The 15,912-nt window shown below is 39.3% G+C and overlaps 1 protein-coding gene across 8 annotated transcripts in view; it reads left to right on the forward strand.

Moving 5' to 3' along the window:
- The window catches only part of LOC111160989 (phosphorylase kinase regulatory subunit alpha 1), a 139,710-nt gene that overhangs the window by 106,842 nt on the left and 16,956 nt on the right, over positions 1-15,912 (forward strand). For all 8 annotated transcript variants that reach the window (XM_022524407.1, XM_022524414.1, XM_022524408.1 and 5 more), the window contains 6 exons: positions 1,101-1,192; positions 1,701-1,840; positions 10,239-10,395; positions 11,254-11,333; positions 12,618-12,696; positions 12,830-12,959. In XM_022524407.1, the coding sequence (XP_022380115.1) occupies positions 1,101-1,192; positions 1,701-1,840; positions 10,239-10,395; positions 11,254-11,333; positions 12,618-12,696; positions 12,830-12,959 (678 nt within the window). The remainder of the gene's footprint in view (positions 1-1,100; positions 1,193-1,700; positions 1,841-10,238; positions 10,396-11,253; positions 11,334-12,617; positions 12,697-12,829; positions 12,960-15,912) is intronic.

The raw sequence follows: 15,912 nt of genomic DNA on the forward strand, positions 1-15,912 counted from the left end.
AACAACTCTGTCATTGCCTCCCTGTGACCACTACCCCGCCTTTGGTAGGTATTGGCAATGAAGGGTGTCTTCTACTACACACTGCTAGGCTAGGAGTAGTCATGGTTCCTAAGAGTAGTCAGTGCCTCTATGGTAGCTGCATATGAAGGGAAGAAGGGCTCCTTGGCCACACCGAGAGGACCTAAATGGTAACATTTTACAGATGATGAGAATGATTGAGACGTATGTTCTTGCTGTCTAAAATTTGATTGACCATTACTAACCACAGATATTAAACATGAATCATTTAACATTGAGAACAGGGAAGAGCTCAGCATACTTTTTAAGGATGCTGCCTTGACAAAGGGCTTATGTGAAGACATCAGCTTTATTAAATTATACTTCTAGATTGTGAATCGGGAAACTTGAGCTTAAATCCTGGCTCTGCTACCTACTTGCTTGAACAGTATTTTGAGCTCTATATCCCTCATTCTGTATCTGTAACATGGTGAAAGTGACAAGACAGTCTCTCCTTTGAGGTTATGGTAAGTATTTGGACTATAAATAAAAATATTTGGAATATCTCAAAGTAGGTTGGCCACTACATTTTCTGACTCCCTACATAGGATCATCCATTTATCTATTCTCAAGAAAACCCACCTGCTGACAGCCAGATGTTTTCCCAAGGCAGTCCAGAAAATAGAAAACAGAATTGGGTTCTTTCTGTTACATGTGGTACTCTATCAAAGTATCAGTAATAGCACCATTGTGATATTGATTACATTCATAGGCTTTAATATCTTAAATGGCCATTTGATGCTACAGTTCTAGGCATTCCACTGAAAGTATGTTTGATTGAACAATCTTTAAATTATCTGATATTCATATTTCTTTTCTGTGACATTAGCAAGAAATGATTGTTCTATAGAGAACAACTCCTGTGCAACTTCATTTTGAGGGGAACTGTGAATTGTTTTTATTTGAGTTCAGTTAGCTGACTGATAGTACATCACGTGTTTCAGGTATAGTGTTCAATAAGTTATCAGTTGCATATAACTGTGAATTATCTTTTTAGTCTCCTAAGTTATCTAACCTTTCCCATAAATGTCAACCTCTTGCAGATGTTCACATGTATCTTCCTACAAAGATATTTCAGGCCTCCCGTCCTTCATTCAACTTACTTGACTCGCCTCATTGCCCACGAGAGGACCAGGTAAACTTGCACATGAGATTTTTTTCTGTCAGCCATTCGCAAAACTGCCATCTATATGGTGAATAACAGAACAAGCCATTATGGTTTCTGCTAGTAACTGGTGGTAGGCAAAATGCTACCCTGGTGAAGGTATACTTTTTATTTCACTTTCTTTTTGTTTTTATTTTAAATTCAATTAATTAACATATACTGTATTATTTGTTCCAGGGTCTTATATAACACCCAATGCTCATTATATCACATGTCCTCCTTAATGCCCATCACCCAGTTACCCCATCCCCTAACTCCACTCCCCTCTAGCAACCTTTTCTAGCCAGGCTGTGAGAAAACTGAATTGCTACATCATTCATTTTGAAGGTTTCATTGTTTTTGTTTTACTTCTCATCAAAATTTAGGGAATTCTTATGGAAAAGGTTTAGAGGTGAAAAGATCAATACTCTAGGGCATTATTTAAGTTGGGCACTTGTGGACTTAATTTTTTTTCTTTTTATCCTTTCTCAAACTAAAGGTTCCCTCTGTTCGTGTAGAAATGCATCTTCCCAGAGATCAGTCCGGGGAGGTGGACTTCAAGGCACTGGTTTTACAGTTGAAGGAGACCTCCAGCTTACAGGAACAAGCTGATATCCTTTACATGCTGTATACTCTGAAGTAAGTGATAAATATTCTGTTTCCTTTCATGTTCACGTGGAGAGGAAGTAAAATATAGTAAATACAACTCAACTTTGGAGTGTCTGGATTTGAATTTTGCAACCTACACACTGTGTAACCTCAAGCCTCAGTTGTTCTCATTTATAAAATTTGGATTATACCAACCTCATAGAACTGTTGTAAAGATTAAGCAAGATACAATATCTGCAAAGTCTCTGATACAATGCCTGTTACATAGTAGGTGACCAATAACTGTTATGTTATTTATGGTTGTTTCAAGCCTCTGTTATTTGGTAAAAATCCAAAGATAAATAAATTCTTAACTCAAAAGGAGTATGAACACAGAGGCTTACAGAAAACAATAAACTAGCATTTCTGAGTAATTTGCTATGTGTCCAGAACCCTGCTAGGTACATTATAAGTAAGTACCTCAAACTCAGTATGCCCAAATTGAACTCCCTCCTATCCTTCACTTCCCCTCCAAATATAACCTGAACTTCCTCATTTATGAATGGAGTCATCAACTTGAAGAAGCAGGATGGGCTCCCCTCCCCTAAATTTGGTTTGGATATTGAGACTGATGATACCAACCATGTACCAAAAGAGTGTAAAATGTTTATTACTCACATAATGAGACTTCTTGGAAGACTGGAACAGATTCCCAGGTTGGTTAAAAAAAAAAAAAAAAGATTTAAGTGAGCAGGGAAAGGAGGCTGTGTTGGGCTTTTATTATGATTAGGAGGTGAGGCTGGGGAAAAGGTTCTTACCAGCACCAAAGGACAGAACCCTTGGATTTCCCTGACATCTTGCCCAGGTGTAGGCTGGAAGGGAAAGAGGGGTGGTAGGACTTGTAAGCAGTCAGCAGTCAAACATTAAATGTGGAGTCACGTTCTGAAATTCTGCATCCTTGTGGTTGAAATCAACACCTACCTAATCAGCAAGCTTCGCCCCATATCCAGTTAAGCACCAAGGCTATTCAGTTTTTCCTCTAAGTATTTATCTTCTGCATCGCTAGCATGGCTACCTTCACTCACGTCTGTGTCTCTCACCAGGACTATTGCTATGGTTTTCTAACAAGTCTTCCTATTTCAGCCTTGTTCTCCTCAATCCCAGCCTCCACAGAGGAGAGAGAGTAACTTTTCTTTTTTACTTTCTAGGACAGAAACATCTAAATTTCTACAAAAATAGAGAGAATAGCATAATGAACCCTTGGGGCCACATCACCCAGCCTGAACAATGATAAACACATGGTTAATCTTGTCCCATCTATATTCTCTCTTTCTCCCAGATTATTTTGAAAAAGAGACCAGATGCTTTATCATTTCATTCCTAAATATTTCAGTATTATTTCTAAAAGTCAGTGAAGCTCTTAAAACATAACCACAATGAGACTTCTGGTTCCAGACAAGATAGAATACATGCATCTCTCTCTGTTCCTTCTGCTAAGTACAAGAGGACATTATTTAGAAAACAAACATAACGAGGTGTTAAAAGGTAGAAAGAAGAAAGAAGACTGGTTAAGGATCTCAGGCTCTGAGGATTGACAAGGTGGTAATGTACCCAGGGTTTTTTTTTTTTGTCACCTCATATATCCTGCATCAGATGCTGGAGAAGCCGGCACCCTGAAAACGCCGATGGGCACAGATGACCGGAGCCTTCAGAAAAACCTGTTCTTTATAGACAAAGGACCAGGAAAGGGCAGACTAGCAAGACAGACAACTTTTAGACAATAACCGCTCCTACCATAGAAAAATCTGCAGCACCGACTTGCCTCCTCTACCTTCCCCTACTGCCAGGGTGGTGTCAAAGAAGACTAGGTAGGGACCTGGGACTTTGAGGCCCTCTAGGCTGTAATGAAGTCCCCTGGATTTGTCTGACTCCAGAGCCCATGCTGCTTCCATCAGATCCTGGTGGTTAATGAGTAAGTGAAAAAGACATCTGAAAAGCCCACCAGCCCCAGAATCAAATTTTTGCACAACCAATTGTATCAAAACCAGCCCAAACATATTTTTAGCCATTCGGGGCCTGCCTGCTCTTCATACTCCTTGAAACCTACTCCACATCTGCCATAAGAGTTAAGCCCAGGGCCACAAATACCCCAAACCACGGCTCTCTACCCTAGAGAATCCCCAACAGTGCTACTGAAGGACATCACCTAGATGTGTAACTTCCTCTTCCCCTCTCCCCTGGGAGTTTCCTTGCCCTCCACCCCTTCTGGAAGGTAGAGCTGGTGCTCTAGCTAAGCCTCTGGACAGTCTCCTGCTGTGAGGGACTTCCCTTCTCATACAACCCTAAGTGCCACCCAATAAACCTTATTATGTGCTACTGCCCAAAAAAATGACACGGGGTCTTATTATTTTGATACCTCTGCTTCTTTTATTCTTCCTTTAGGGTGAGGCACATCTTTTCAACAAATACCTGTTGAGTGCTTATTATGTGCCAGGCACAAGGCTAAATGGAAAATAATGAAAAGATAGAGAAGGTAAAATGAGATAAGGGGTAAGGACAGAATGACTGTAGCTTGAATGAAAACTGAAGATTCAGTCAGGTAGTTGATACCGGCAAACAAAGGGAGTTGTACCTGAGAAGCTTCTACTTTCCCACCAAGTCAGATCATCCACGGTTGACTGCCAGCTCTTCTGTTCCTAACGTGGGTTTTCTTCATCTAATCCTATATTACTAACTTCACCATAACATCTGATTGAACCTGCAGTCTCTTTAAAACTAGTACTCCAGGTAATGTCAAATCACCTGAGTAGATTGTATAGATGTGCTGCATGGGTTTTAATACACTTGGAATTCTGCCCAATATTCCTCATGGATTTAAGAGTGGAAGTGGGGAGGTGGGGTTTCCTATCTCTGTTGATTAGCATTCCTTCTGCAAATTGTCTGTTTATAACCTTTCTTTGTTCTCTATTGAGTTATTTATATTTTTCTTATTGATATTAGATATCACTATTTTGTTGGTTATGCTTGCTGCAGATATTTTTTTCCAATTAATTTGCTAATTACTTATATACATTTCTCTATGCAGAGGTTTACTTTTTATATCATCAAATCTGTCAGACTTTTCCTTTTTGGCTTTTGGATTTCTTTTCATGCATTCCCCCCACCCAGAATTTTAAAAATATTTTAAATACCTTTAATAATTTTTAAAGAAATTTCTATGTCAGGGCACCTGGGTGGCTCAGTCAGTTAAGCAACTGCCTTCCACTCAGGTCATGATCTCAGAGGCCTGGGGGAATCAAGCCCCACATTGCATGGGGCTCTCTACTCAGCAAGGAGTCTGCTTCTCCCTCTTCCTCTGCCCTCCCACTGTGTGCTCACTCTCGCTCTCTCTCAAATAAATAAATAAATAAAATTTTCTTAAAAAAGCAATTTTTATGTCCTTAATTCTACTTGGAATTTATATATGTCTTCTTACTCAGCATGTCTAAACCAAACTCCACTTCACTGTCTTGGTTAGAAACCTACTGCTCCCTGACCCTGTTCATAGTATCAACATTCTTTTAGTCACCCAGACTTGATATTGTGTTGACATCTTCAACTCCTCTTAATCTCTTGCCTCTCCCTGCAACATCGCCACTACCATTTGGAATCAGTGGCCAAATATACATCCTCTATGATCCCATTTTCAACCTTTATCTACCATTGTTCCCCCCTCACAATGTGAATACTTTCACCAAAATAGCCCACTGTTTGTCATATCCAAAACACAGACCATACAATTTCTTTTCACACCTTGGTTCATGTTCTTCCCTCTGCCTGGACTTCTTTCCTTTACCACACCCCATCTCTCCTTGTTGGAATTCTAGCTGTCCATCAAGGCCTAGTTCATCTGTCATCTCCAGAAAGCTTTCTCTGATCTCTAGCAATAAAAAGATTCATCCTTGATTATGAGATCTCAAAGCATGTACTTTAATATTATTCATTTATCTATTTTTATTTTGACCATTTCAAACTTAGAGAAAAGTTGTAGGGATAGTACAAAAAAAATTTATGGATATCCTTCACCCAGATTCCTCAGGTTTAATCTCTCTCTCTCTCATTCTCTCTGTCATCATATATAGATATAGATATGGATATAGATATAGATATATGTTTTTCTGTATCATTTGAGAGTAAGTGGCAGACATGATCCCCTTCTACCCCTAAGAATTTGAGTGGTTATTGTGTATTTCCTAAAGACTAGGAATTCTCTTACATAAGCATAGTACATTTGCGATAATCAGAAAATTAGGGGCTCCTGGGTGGTGCAGTTGGTTAAGTGTCCAACTCATGATTTCAGCTCAAATCATGATCTCAGGGTCCTGGGATGGAGCCCCACGTTGGGCTCCCTGCTTAGCACAGAGTCTTGATATTCTCTCTCTCTCCCTCTGGCCCTCCCCCAACTCTTGTACTCTCTAAATAAATAAAATCTTTTTTTTTTTTTTTTAAAGAAAAAGAGGGCACCTGGGTGGCTCAATGAGTTGAGCCTCTGCCTTCAGCTCGGGTCGTGATCTCAGGGTCCTGGGATGGAGGCCCGCATCGGGCTTTCTGCTCAGCAGGGAGCCTGCGTCTCCCTCTCTCTGCCAGCTTGTGATCTCTCTCTATGTCAAGTAAATAAATAAATCTTTTTTTAAAAAAGATTTTTTTATTAAAAAAAGAAAAAGAAATTAATGTTTAAACAATACTATCATCAGGATGCCTAGATGGCTCAGTTGGTTAAGCATCTGCCTTCGGCTTGGGTCATAATCTCAGGGTTCTGGGATCGAGCCCCACATTGGGCTCCTTGCTCAACAGGGAACCTGCTTCTCCCTTTGCCTGCCACCCCGCTGCTTGTGTGCACTCTCTCTCTCTTTCTGACAAGTAAATAAATAAAATCTTTTTAAAAAAATGATACTATCTAATCTACAGACTGTATTTGCCAGTTGTCCCAGGAATGTCTTTACAGCAAAAGAAAATATAAGTTGTGCATCTCATTCAATTTTCATGTGTCCCCAGTCCCCTTTAATCTGGAACAGTTCTTGAGTCTTTATTTTTCATATTAGGGGCATTTGTGAAGCACACGGATGAATTATTTTTTATAGAATGTCCCTAAATTTTGGTTCATTTGGAGTTTGCTCATAATTAAATTCAGGTTATGCATTTTGGGCAGGAATACCACTGAAGTCATGCTGAGTTCTTCTCAGTGTATCATATCAGGAGGGCACATGGTGTCAATGAGTCCCATTGCTGGTTTTATCACTCGGTGAGGGTAGTATCTTCCACATTCCTCCACTGTAAAATCTTTATGTTGCATTTTGTAATTAAAAAGTATTGTGTGGAGATATACTTTGGAACTGTAAATATCCTGTTACTCTTCAAACTTTCATTCACTGTTTTTTTAATCCATTGTTGACTCTTCCTCTGGTACTTTGTATTTCATGTTTTTAAAAATATATTTAATATATTAAATTCATATTTATTATTTTAATATATTTAGCATAGTAAATATGTTATATAGTACATGTTTCCTATAATTTAATATATTGAATAGATATTACATTATCATGGCTCAAACTTTTTGAAGTGCAAAAGGATACAGGGAGAAGATAAAAAGTCTTTTTTCCCACCTCTGGTCCCCAGATATCTGGTTCCCCAGCTCATAGGCAGTCATTGTTATTGGTTGTTTGTGTATCCATCCAGGGACAACTTATGCATATGTAGGTAAATAAAGCATATATGCATATAATTTCACATCTGTTTCACCAAATGGAAGCATAGTATATGCACTGTTCTGTACCTTGCTTTTTTTTCCCTAAAACTATTTTTCATGAAATTCATTACGTATATATTCCATTTATCTGTGACTGCTTAACAAATAACCCCAAAACTCAGTGGCTTAAGATAATACAAGCAAAAAGTGTTTAAATTATCTGTCACAGCTCTGGAGCTTGTCCAAGCTCAACTAGGCAGTTGTCATGTGGGATCTCATTCAGCTGTGGTCCGACAGCATCTGGGGCTGAAGTCACCATGAGGTTGTCCACTCGTATATCTAGGGGTTCATACTGGTTGTTGACTGGCACCTCACCTGGGGCTGTCACCCAGAACACCTACAAACGACCTCCCCCTTACGTCTCTCTACTTCCTCACAGTCTGATGTCTAGGTTCCAAGAGTATGTGCCCCATCAAAGGACCAAGTGGAAGCTGCCTTAATGTTTATGACCTAGCCTCAGAAATCATACAGCACCACTTTTAACTTAGCCACAGCATGCCTGTGTTGAAGGGGAGAGAACGCAGACCCACCCTCTTCACGGGAAGACTATAAAAGTCACACTGTAAGAAGAACATGTTAGATGGAACATGTTAGATGGAATATTGGAGTCATGTTAAAACATAAAATCTGTCACAATCTAGACCTACATCACATTTTCTTAATAGTTCCACAGCTTCCATTGTTTGTGACCATACCATAATTTAACCAGTCTCCTACTGAGGGACATTTGGATTGTTTCCCATGATTCACTATCCCAGACAATGCTATAGCAAATATCCTCACCATGTGTATCATTTCTCATGTGTGGAGTCTATCCTACAGATATGCCAGAATTAAAATTCCTAGATCAAAGAATATAGATTTTTTAGAATATAGATTTTTAATATTAATACATATTTTCAAATACCTCTCCAGGGAGAGTATCCCAATTTTCACTCCCACCAGCAAGATATTGAGAGTACCTACTTTCCCAAAGCCTTACCAATGCAGTGTTATCAAATTTGGAGTTTTTTGACAACATGATAGACTTTAAAAAGTGTTATCTTGGTGTAAATTTTGATTTTTTTCTTACTATGTGTGTGATCAGACACCTCTCTATATTTAAAATTCATCAGTATTAGGGCACCTGGGTGGCTCAGTCAGGTAAGCAGCTGCCTTCAGCTCAGGTCATGATAAAAAAAAAATAAATCCATGAGTATTTGACCATATTTTCTTTTTTTTTTTAAGATTTTATTTATTTATTTGACAGAGAGAAATCACAAGTAGGCAGAGAGGCAGGCAGAGAGAGAGGAGGAAGCAGGCTCCCCGCTGAGCAGAAAGCCCAACGCGGGGCTCGAACCCAGGACCTGGGATCATGACCTGAGCCGAAGGCAGCGGCTTAACCCACTGAGCCACCCAGGCGCCCATTGACCATATTTTCTTATCTGTCTTTTCTTTTTTTATTATCTATTTGTTGCAGTTCTTTCTTTCTTTCAGAGAGAGAGATCATGAGCGGGGTGAGGGGCAGAAGGAGAGGGAGAGAGAAGAAGGAGACTCCCATTGAGTGTGGAGCCCAATTCAGGGCTCTATCTCATGACCCAGAGATCAGGACCTGAGCCAAAATCAAGAATCTGACGCTTAACCAACTGAGCCACTCAGGCACCTCTGTTGAATTTTTTTATATGAGGGAAATTGGCCTATGAATTGTAAATATTTTTCTATTTGTAGTTTGACAACTTTGCTTATAGTCATTTTCTGCAATATGTATTTTGTTGTTTTTATGTATATAAATCACTATTTCTTTTATGGCTTTTTTTTTTTTTTTTTAGAGAGAGAGAGAGAGGGAGAGAGAGCAAGCACAGGCAGACAGAATGGCAGGCAGAGGCAGAGGGAGAAGCAGGCTCCCTGATGAGCAAGGAGCCCGATGAGGGACTCGATCCCAGGACACCGGGATCATGACCCGAGCCGAAGGCAGCCGCTCAACCAACTGAGCCACCCAGGCGTCCCTTATGGCTTCTTTTTATAGGTTATAGTTAAACGGTACTCTTGCCCCCAGAGTTATAAAGTAGTTCTCCCAAATTTTTTCTAGTACCTTTACGCTTAAATCTTTGATATACTTGGAATTCTGATGTTCAGTGTAAGGCATGAATCCAGCTTTTTTCAGATGGGCTACTTGATTGTCTTAACATTGTTTAATAAATAATCTACCTTCATCGTAAATTAAATTCTCAATTTCATAGCACTTTACATATTTTTATGATACTTCACAGTTGACTTGTGTTATAGTAATCTTTACAACAATAACATATATGTATCCTTTACAAATAAGCACACATCTTTTTCTTAAATCTCTATTAGTTTCCTAAGTGTAGCGTACTTCCTGAACTTTCAATAGTTAAAATAAGTCTTTGACTTTGTTTTCAGCTACGTCAAAGCCTGTGAAGAGGGTAAAAGAATGTGTTTTGTCAAAGCACACCTGAAACTAAGACTTGTTCTCATCTAGGTATTTGGGTTTCAGGGGCAACTATTAATCATACATTTACAAGGATTCCTAGTAAATAACTTTTATTGCCTAATGAGGAAGACCTGTCAAAAACAGGTGTGTCTGTTATAACACTGAAACAAATGATTGTTGCCAGCAGCTTTACTTAAACTAATGTAGGTCTCTCTTTAACATTCCAGAGGACCTGACTGGGACCCTGAATTATATGATGAAGGGGCTACGACAGTCCGAGAGCTGCTTACTGAGCTCTATGTCAGAGTTGGAGAAATCCGTCACTGGGGCCTGACCCGACACATCTCTGGAATCTTAAGGAAAAAGGTGGAAGCACTTGATGAGGTACTATAAATTCTGCTTGAATTGATACCAAATCTAAATGGAGGTGCTTTTTAAAAATCAATTTCCATAATTGATTTTTTTAAGATTTTATTTATGTATTTGAGAGAGAATGAGAGAGAGCATGAGAAGGGGGAGGGTCAGAGGGAGAAGCAGACTCTCCGCCAAGCAGGGAGCTCAATGCGGGGACCCGATTCCAGGACTCCAGGATCATGACCTGAGTTGAAGGCAGTCGCTTAACTGACTGAGCCAGCCAAGTTCCCCATACTTGATTTTTGAGACAAGCACAACATCTAATCATTTGAGATGTCTTTCTGGCATAAAGTTCCTGATACTCAATTAGTTTTTTTGTCTGTGAATGTCAAGTGCACAATACTGAAGTTTATAAATGATAAGATGTTATAAATGATAAGAATTCTACAGCTTAAGAATTTATTTACAGTGGGGCACCGGGTGGCTCTGGTTGAGCCTCTGCCTTCGGCTCGGGTCATGATCTCAGTGTCCTGGGATCGAGCCCCGCATTGGGCTCTCTGCTCAGCGGGGAGCCTGCTTCCCCCTCTCTCTCTGCCTGCCTCTCTGCCTACTTGTAATCTCTCTCTCTCTCTGTCAAATAAATAAATAAAATCTTTAAAAAAAAGAATGAATTTACAGTAGGCTAAAACTTCCTATCTCTTAGGAGATAAAAATACCTCATTGTTTCTTCTTAAAAATCTCTCTCTTCGGATCTACATATTTCCTGAGAAAGATAGTTTGGTGTCTCAATAAATTAAGGGGAAACAGAGGTCTGTGGGCCGAGAGTAATTGTCATGGAAAGCTGAAGTGGTATGGGAAGGATAATGCTGTTATGCTCTCTCTTCTTAGGCCTGCACAGCCCTTCTCTCCCACCAGAAACATTTGACAGTAGGACTCCCTCCAGAACCTCGAGAGAAGACCATCTCTGCGTGAGTATGGTTTTTGGTTGGGTTCGATCAAGTTTCTCTGAGACTTTAAGGAGCTGTGTGAACTGACCACAATTCTCTTTCCCTAATCTGTTACTGAATGATAATGGCCTACATGTGTGGGCTTCTGTCAGAGACACTTGGCATGAGAATGTTGATAATGACAGGTCATGAGTGAATGAAAGAGTATATCCACAAGGAGTACTATGCAAATGTAGTTTGCTTTTTATGGGTTTGTTTGTTTTCGGTGGCGGTGGTGGTGATGATGGTTTTTGTTTTTGTACTTGTTTTTTACTTATTGGCTTTCCTGAGCCTTACATCCAAAGGCAGTCCAAAACAGGGCAGGCAACTAGAATTAGCATCCACAAAATATCTGCTATACTCTAGACTGTCTTCCAGGCCTCTCTCTTTGACTTATAGATAGCTGTTTTCTCCTTACGTCTCTTCACAATTCTTCCCTCTATATGTGTCTTTGTGTCCAGATTTCCCAAATCTTTATATAAGAACACCAGGCATAAAGGATTAGGGCCCAGTCAATGACCTTACTCGAACTTAATTACCTCTGTAAAAACCTCATCTCCAAATAAAGTCACACTCTGAGGGACTCTAGGCTAGGATTTCAATATATGAACTTTGACAGCACACATTCAACCCATAATACCTTACTCTCAGCAAATAGAATCTTTTTATCACAAATCAGATCAATTTTTGCGACTACTGTGACAATCCAAAAGAAGATGGCATTGTCCATGCCCCATTCCTCCAGAGTGATTGGTATTAAAGGAGGGTCAGAAGTGTGGGAAGAGGTATGCTTATTTCTGTGTGTGTGTGTGTGTGTGTGTGTGTGTGTGTGTGTGTGTGTAAACTGATGAAACTATAAAATCAATATAACTAAGGTATGATCATAAAATAACAAAATGGTTTCCAAAAGGCAAAGCTTAAATTTAGTTTATTACTTTCTGGCCATAATGGTTACTTGTCATATGTTAAGAATTAACCATGAAAGACTGATCTGGAAAGACCTCATGGGTGATTTTTAAATAAAAGTTTGAAGAAGAAAGGCAATCCAGCTTTAGAGAGGAAAGAGGAGAGCTCTCCTGAGTTGACAGAGGCCAAAGTGGTTTGGGAAGGCAATGAACTTTTAGGACTGAATGAACCAAATGCTACCAACAATGATTAAACACTGAAGCAGTGACGTGGACTTGGGAGGAGGTTTTTTATTTTCTCTATGTACTGAAGCTTAAACAGTGACAGAATTTTGTCTTTCTTCACCATCTTCTCCCTCAGACCTCTGCCCTATGAAGTGCTCACTCAGCTGATAGATGAAGCCAGTGAAGGGGACATGAGCATCTCGATCCTTACACAGGTGAGCAGAATTATGACATCTAATATGGTGATTGATATTTTTGTTTTCATTTGATCTGGCAGTTTCCAAAGACTACCAAATGTGCTTTGTGAGACCTGGACCGTAACTTTTTCTATATTCATTCCACGCACAGGAAATAATGGTATATCTAGCCATGTATATGCGAACTCAGCCTAGCCTCTTTGCCGAAATGTTTCGACTTCGAATTGGTCTAATCATACAAGTTATGGCTACAGAACTGGCCCACTCCCTCCGATGCTCAGGTACTCATTTTAGTAACTATTTTTGGCAGAATTCACTATTAATGTAGGGCTATTGTGTTTTGGATCGGGAGGGAAAGAAAGCGAAAACATTTTATTAGCAGCTCAGAAGCTGCATATAGCAATCTTGTTCCCATGTTAGTCAACTTCTATTTCTACAAATCACGAGACTGGTATTATGACAGATTTATGTATTTGTTCTGCAACTTTACAATTCCACCTCTTGGGGGCTCTGCACTCCAAATTACATTCTTTCCAACTCCTAGTGTGAGCCTAAGTATGCATCTAATTTGAGTGTGACAGACTGGGTTTGATTCTGACTCGGGCAGTGCAGTTTTTTTTTTTTTTTTTAAGATTTTATTTATTTATCTGACAGAAAGAGACAGAGCACAAGCAGGGGGAACGGTAGGCAGAGGGAGAGAGAGAAGCAGGCTCTCCGCTGAGCAGGGAGCCTGATGTGGGGCTCGATCCCACTGAAGCCGAAGGCAGGCACTTAACCCACTGAGCCATCCAGGCACCCTGGCAGTGCAGTTTCTTGACCCCAGATTAAGTCAACACATCAGTTTGATCATATTGTCGGTATTCTGTCTAGTCAATAACAGGATGGAATAAAGGAATGCCATATTCCTATTGATATTTACCTGACAGTACTCTCCTTGAAATTAACTGAAGGTGTATTTGGCAAGATAACAGGTTTAGTTAGAAGAAAAACAGGGGCCTATGGAAGCTGCTGCACAAAATTGTATAAAGTGTGAGGGAGGGAAAGGGACTGCCATGGTGTGACTATTTTTTTTTCATTGGTATTTGTTTGATTGCAATAAGAATGGTGAAATAACAGAGATAGAGATTACATACAAAAGTGAAATTAAAGTTGCGAAACTCAATTTTAGCCATTATTTCTGTTACCTTTCCCCGAAAGGCTTTTAATTGAGCTATTAACAAGTAGCTAAATTTATTGGCTTGAGTCTAATCTAAATTACATAATTAATATTAAAATAACCTTTTGAAGGAAAAGAGCTAATGATTATTGTATACCTACCATATGTTAGACTCTGGCCTTTTTCCTTTGTATTTACATACATTATCTCATTTAATCCTTATGACCACACTCTGGAGAAGATATTTTTGTTCTACTTTTAAATAAATCATCTGAATCTCAGATTAAATAACTTGCCTAAAGCTATATAGTAACTTTACTTGCCTAGTAAATAGTACCATTTGAGTCCAAGTCTGCCTGATTCCAAATGATTTCCAGTTCAGCACATTGTTATGGATTACATGTATTGCGTTATACACACACACACACACACACACACACACACACACGCACGCATATGCAGGGATGTTTTATTAGGGTCTAATTATTTAAAAGATTATTTATTTATTTATTTGACAGACAGAGATCACAAGTAGGCGGAGAGGCAGGCAGAGAAAGAGGAGGAAGCAGGATCCCTGCCGCGCAGAGAGCCCGATGCAGGGTTCGATCCTAGGACCCTGGAATCATGACCTGAGCCGAAGGCAGAGGCTTTAACCCACTGAGCCACCCAGGCGCCCCAGGGTCTAATTATTTAGGCATAAACCTCAACAAGGAAAAAAATCCCATTCTTCAGTTATCTTTCATTTCCTATTACAGATTTTTTTTTCCTGTGGATTCATCAAAACCATGGCTCTTTACTTCTTATACAATAAAATCAAGATCCCTGGGTCTGATACTCGAAACGTCAACAGTCCTACCTCCTACTTTCACAGTATTTCCCACTAATTTTATCAGTTACCATCCTTGGAGACTGATGTCTCCTCTGATTTCCAAAGCATTTATTGTCTATAATTCTCATTTGGTACTTAGTATAGACATGTTTTATTATTATTTATCTTGTTTACATGTGTAATCTCTCCCAAATAGCTGTTAAACTTCTCAAAGTCAAGTACTTGTCATAACTGTTTGTTACTAAAGTCATGACCTACATGCAGTAAGCTCTTATTAACTGTGGTTACTATTTTTTCTTTTTCAAGTTTTTATTTAAATTCTAGTTGGTTAACATACAGTGAAATATTAGTTTCAGGTCTAGAATTTAGTGGCTCATCATTTACATACAACACCAAGCACTCATCACTACCAGTGCACTCCTTAATTCCCATCACCCATTTAACCCATCCCCCAGCCCACCTCCCCTCTAGTAACCCTCAGTTTGTTCTATATAGTTAAGAGTCTGTTTTCTCTCTCTTTCCCCCCGCCATGTTCATCTGTTTTGTTTCTCAGATTCCACATATGAGTGAAATCATATGGTATTTGTCTTTCTCTGACTGACTTGTTTTGCTTAGCGTAATACTCCCTGGCTCCAACCATATCGTTGCAAAAAGCAAGATTTCATTCTTTTTGATGGCTGAGTAATATTCCATTATATGTATAAATATATTATATATTTTATATATATATTTTAAAAATTATATATATTATGTATTATATATATATATAGTGGGTTAAGCCTCTGCCTTCAGCTCAGGTCATGATCTCAGGGTCCTGGGATTGAGTCCCACATCGGGCTCTCTGCTTGGCAGGGAGCCTGCTTCCTCCTCTCTTTCTCTGCTTGCCTCTCTGCCTACTTGTGATCTCTCTCTGTCAAATAAATAAATAAAATCTTTAAATATATATATATATATACATATACATATATGTATATGTATATATATATATTCTCCACTTCTTTATCCATTCATCAGTCAATGGACATTGGGGCTCCTTCCATAATTTGGATTTTTTTGATAATGCTGCTATAAATATTGGGGTGCAGGTGTCCCTTCGAATCACTATGTTTGTATCCTTCAGATAAATACCTGTAGTGCAATTGCTGGGTCATTGGGGTAGCTCTATTTTCAACTTCTTGAGGGACCTCCAAACTATTTTCCACAGTGGCTGTACTAGCTTCCATTCCAACCAACAGTGTTAAGAGGGTTC

Source organism: Enhydra lutris, unplaced genomic scaffold, assembly GCF_002288905.1.
Source record: "Enhydra lutris kenyoni isolate GAN:26980312 unplaced genomic scaffold, ASM228890v2 scaffoldscaffold81, whole genome shotgun sequence".
Lineage (NCBI taxonomy): Eukaryota > Metazoa > Chordata > Mammalia > Carnivora > Mustelidae > Enhydra > Enhydra lutris.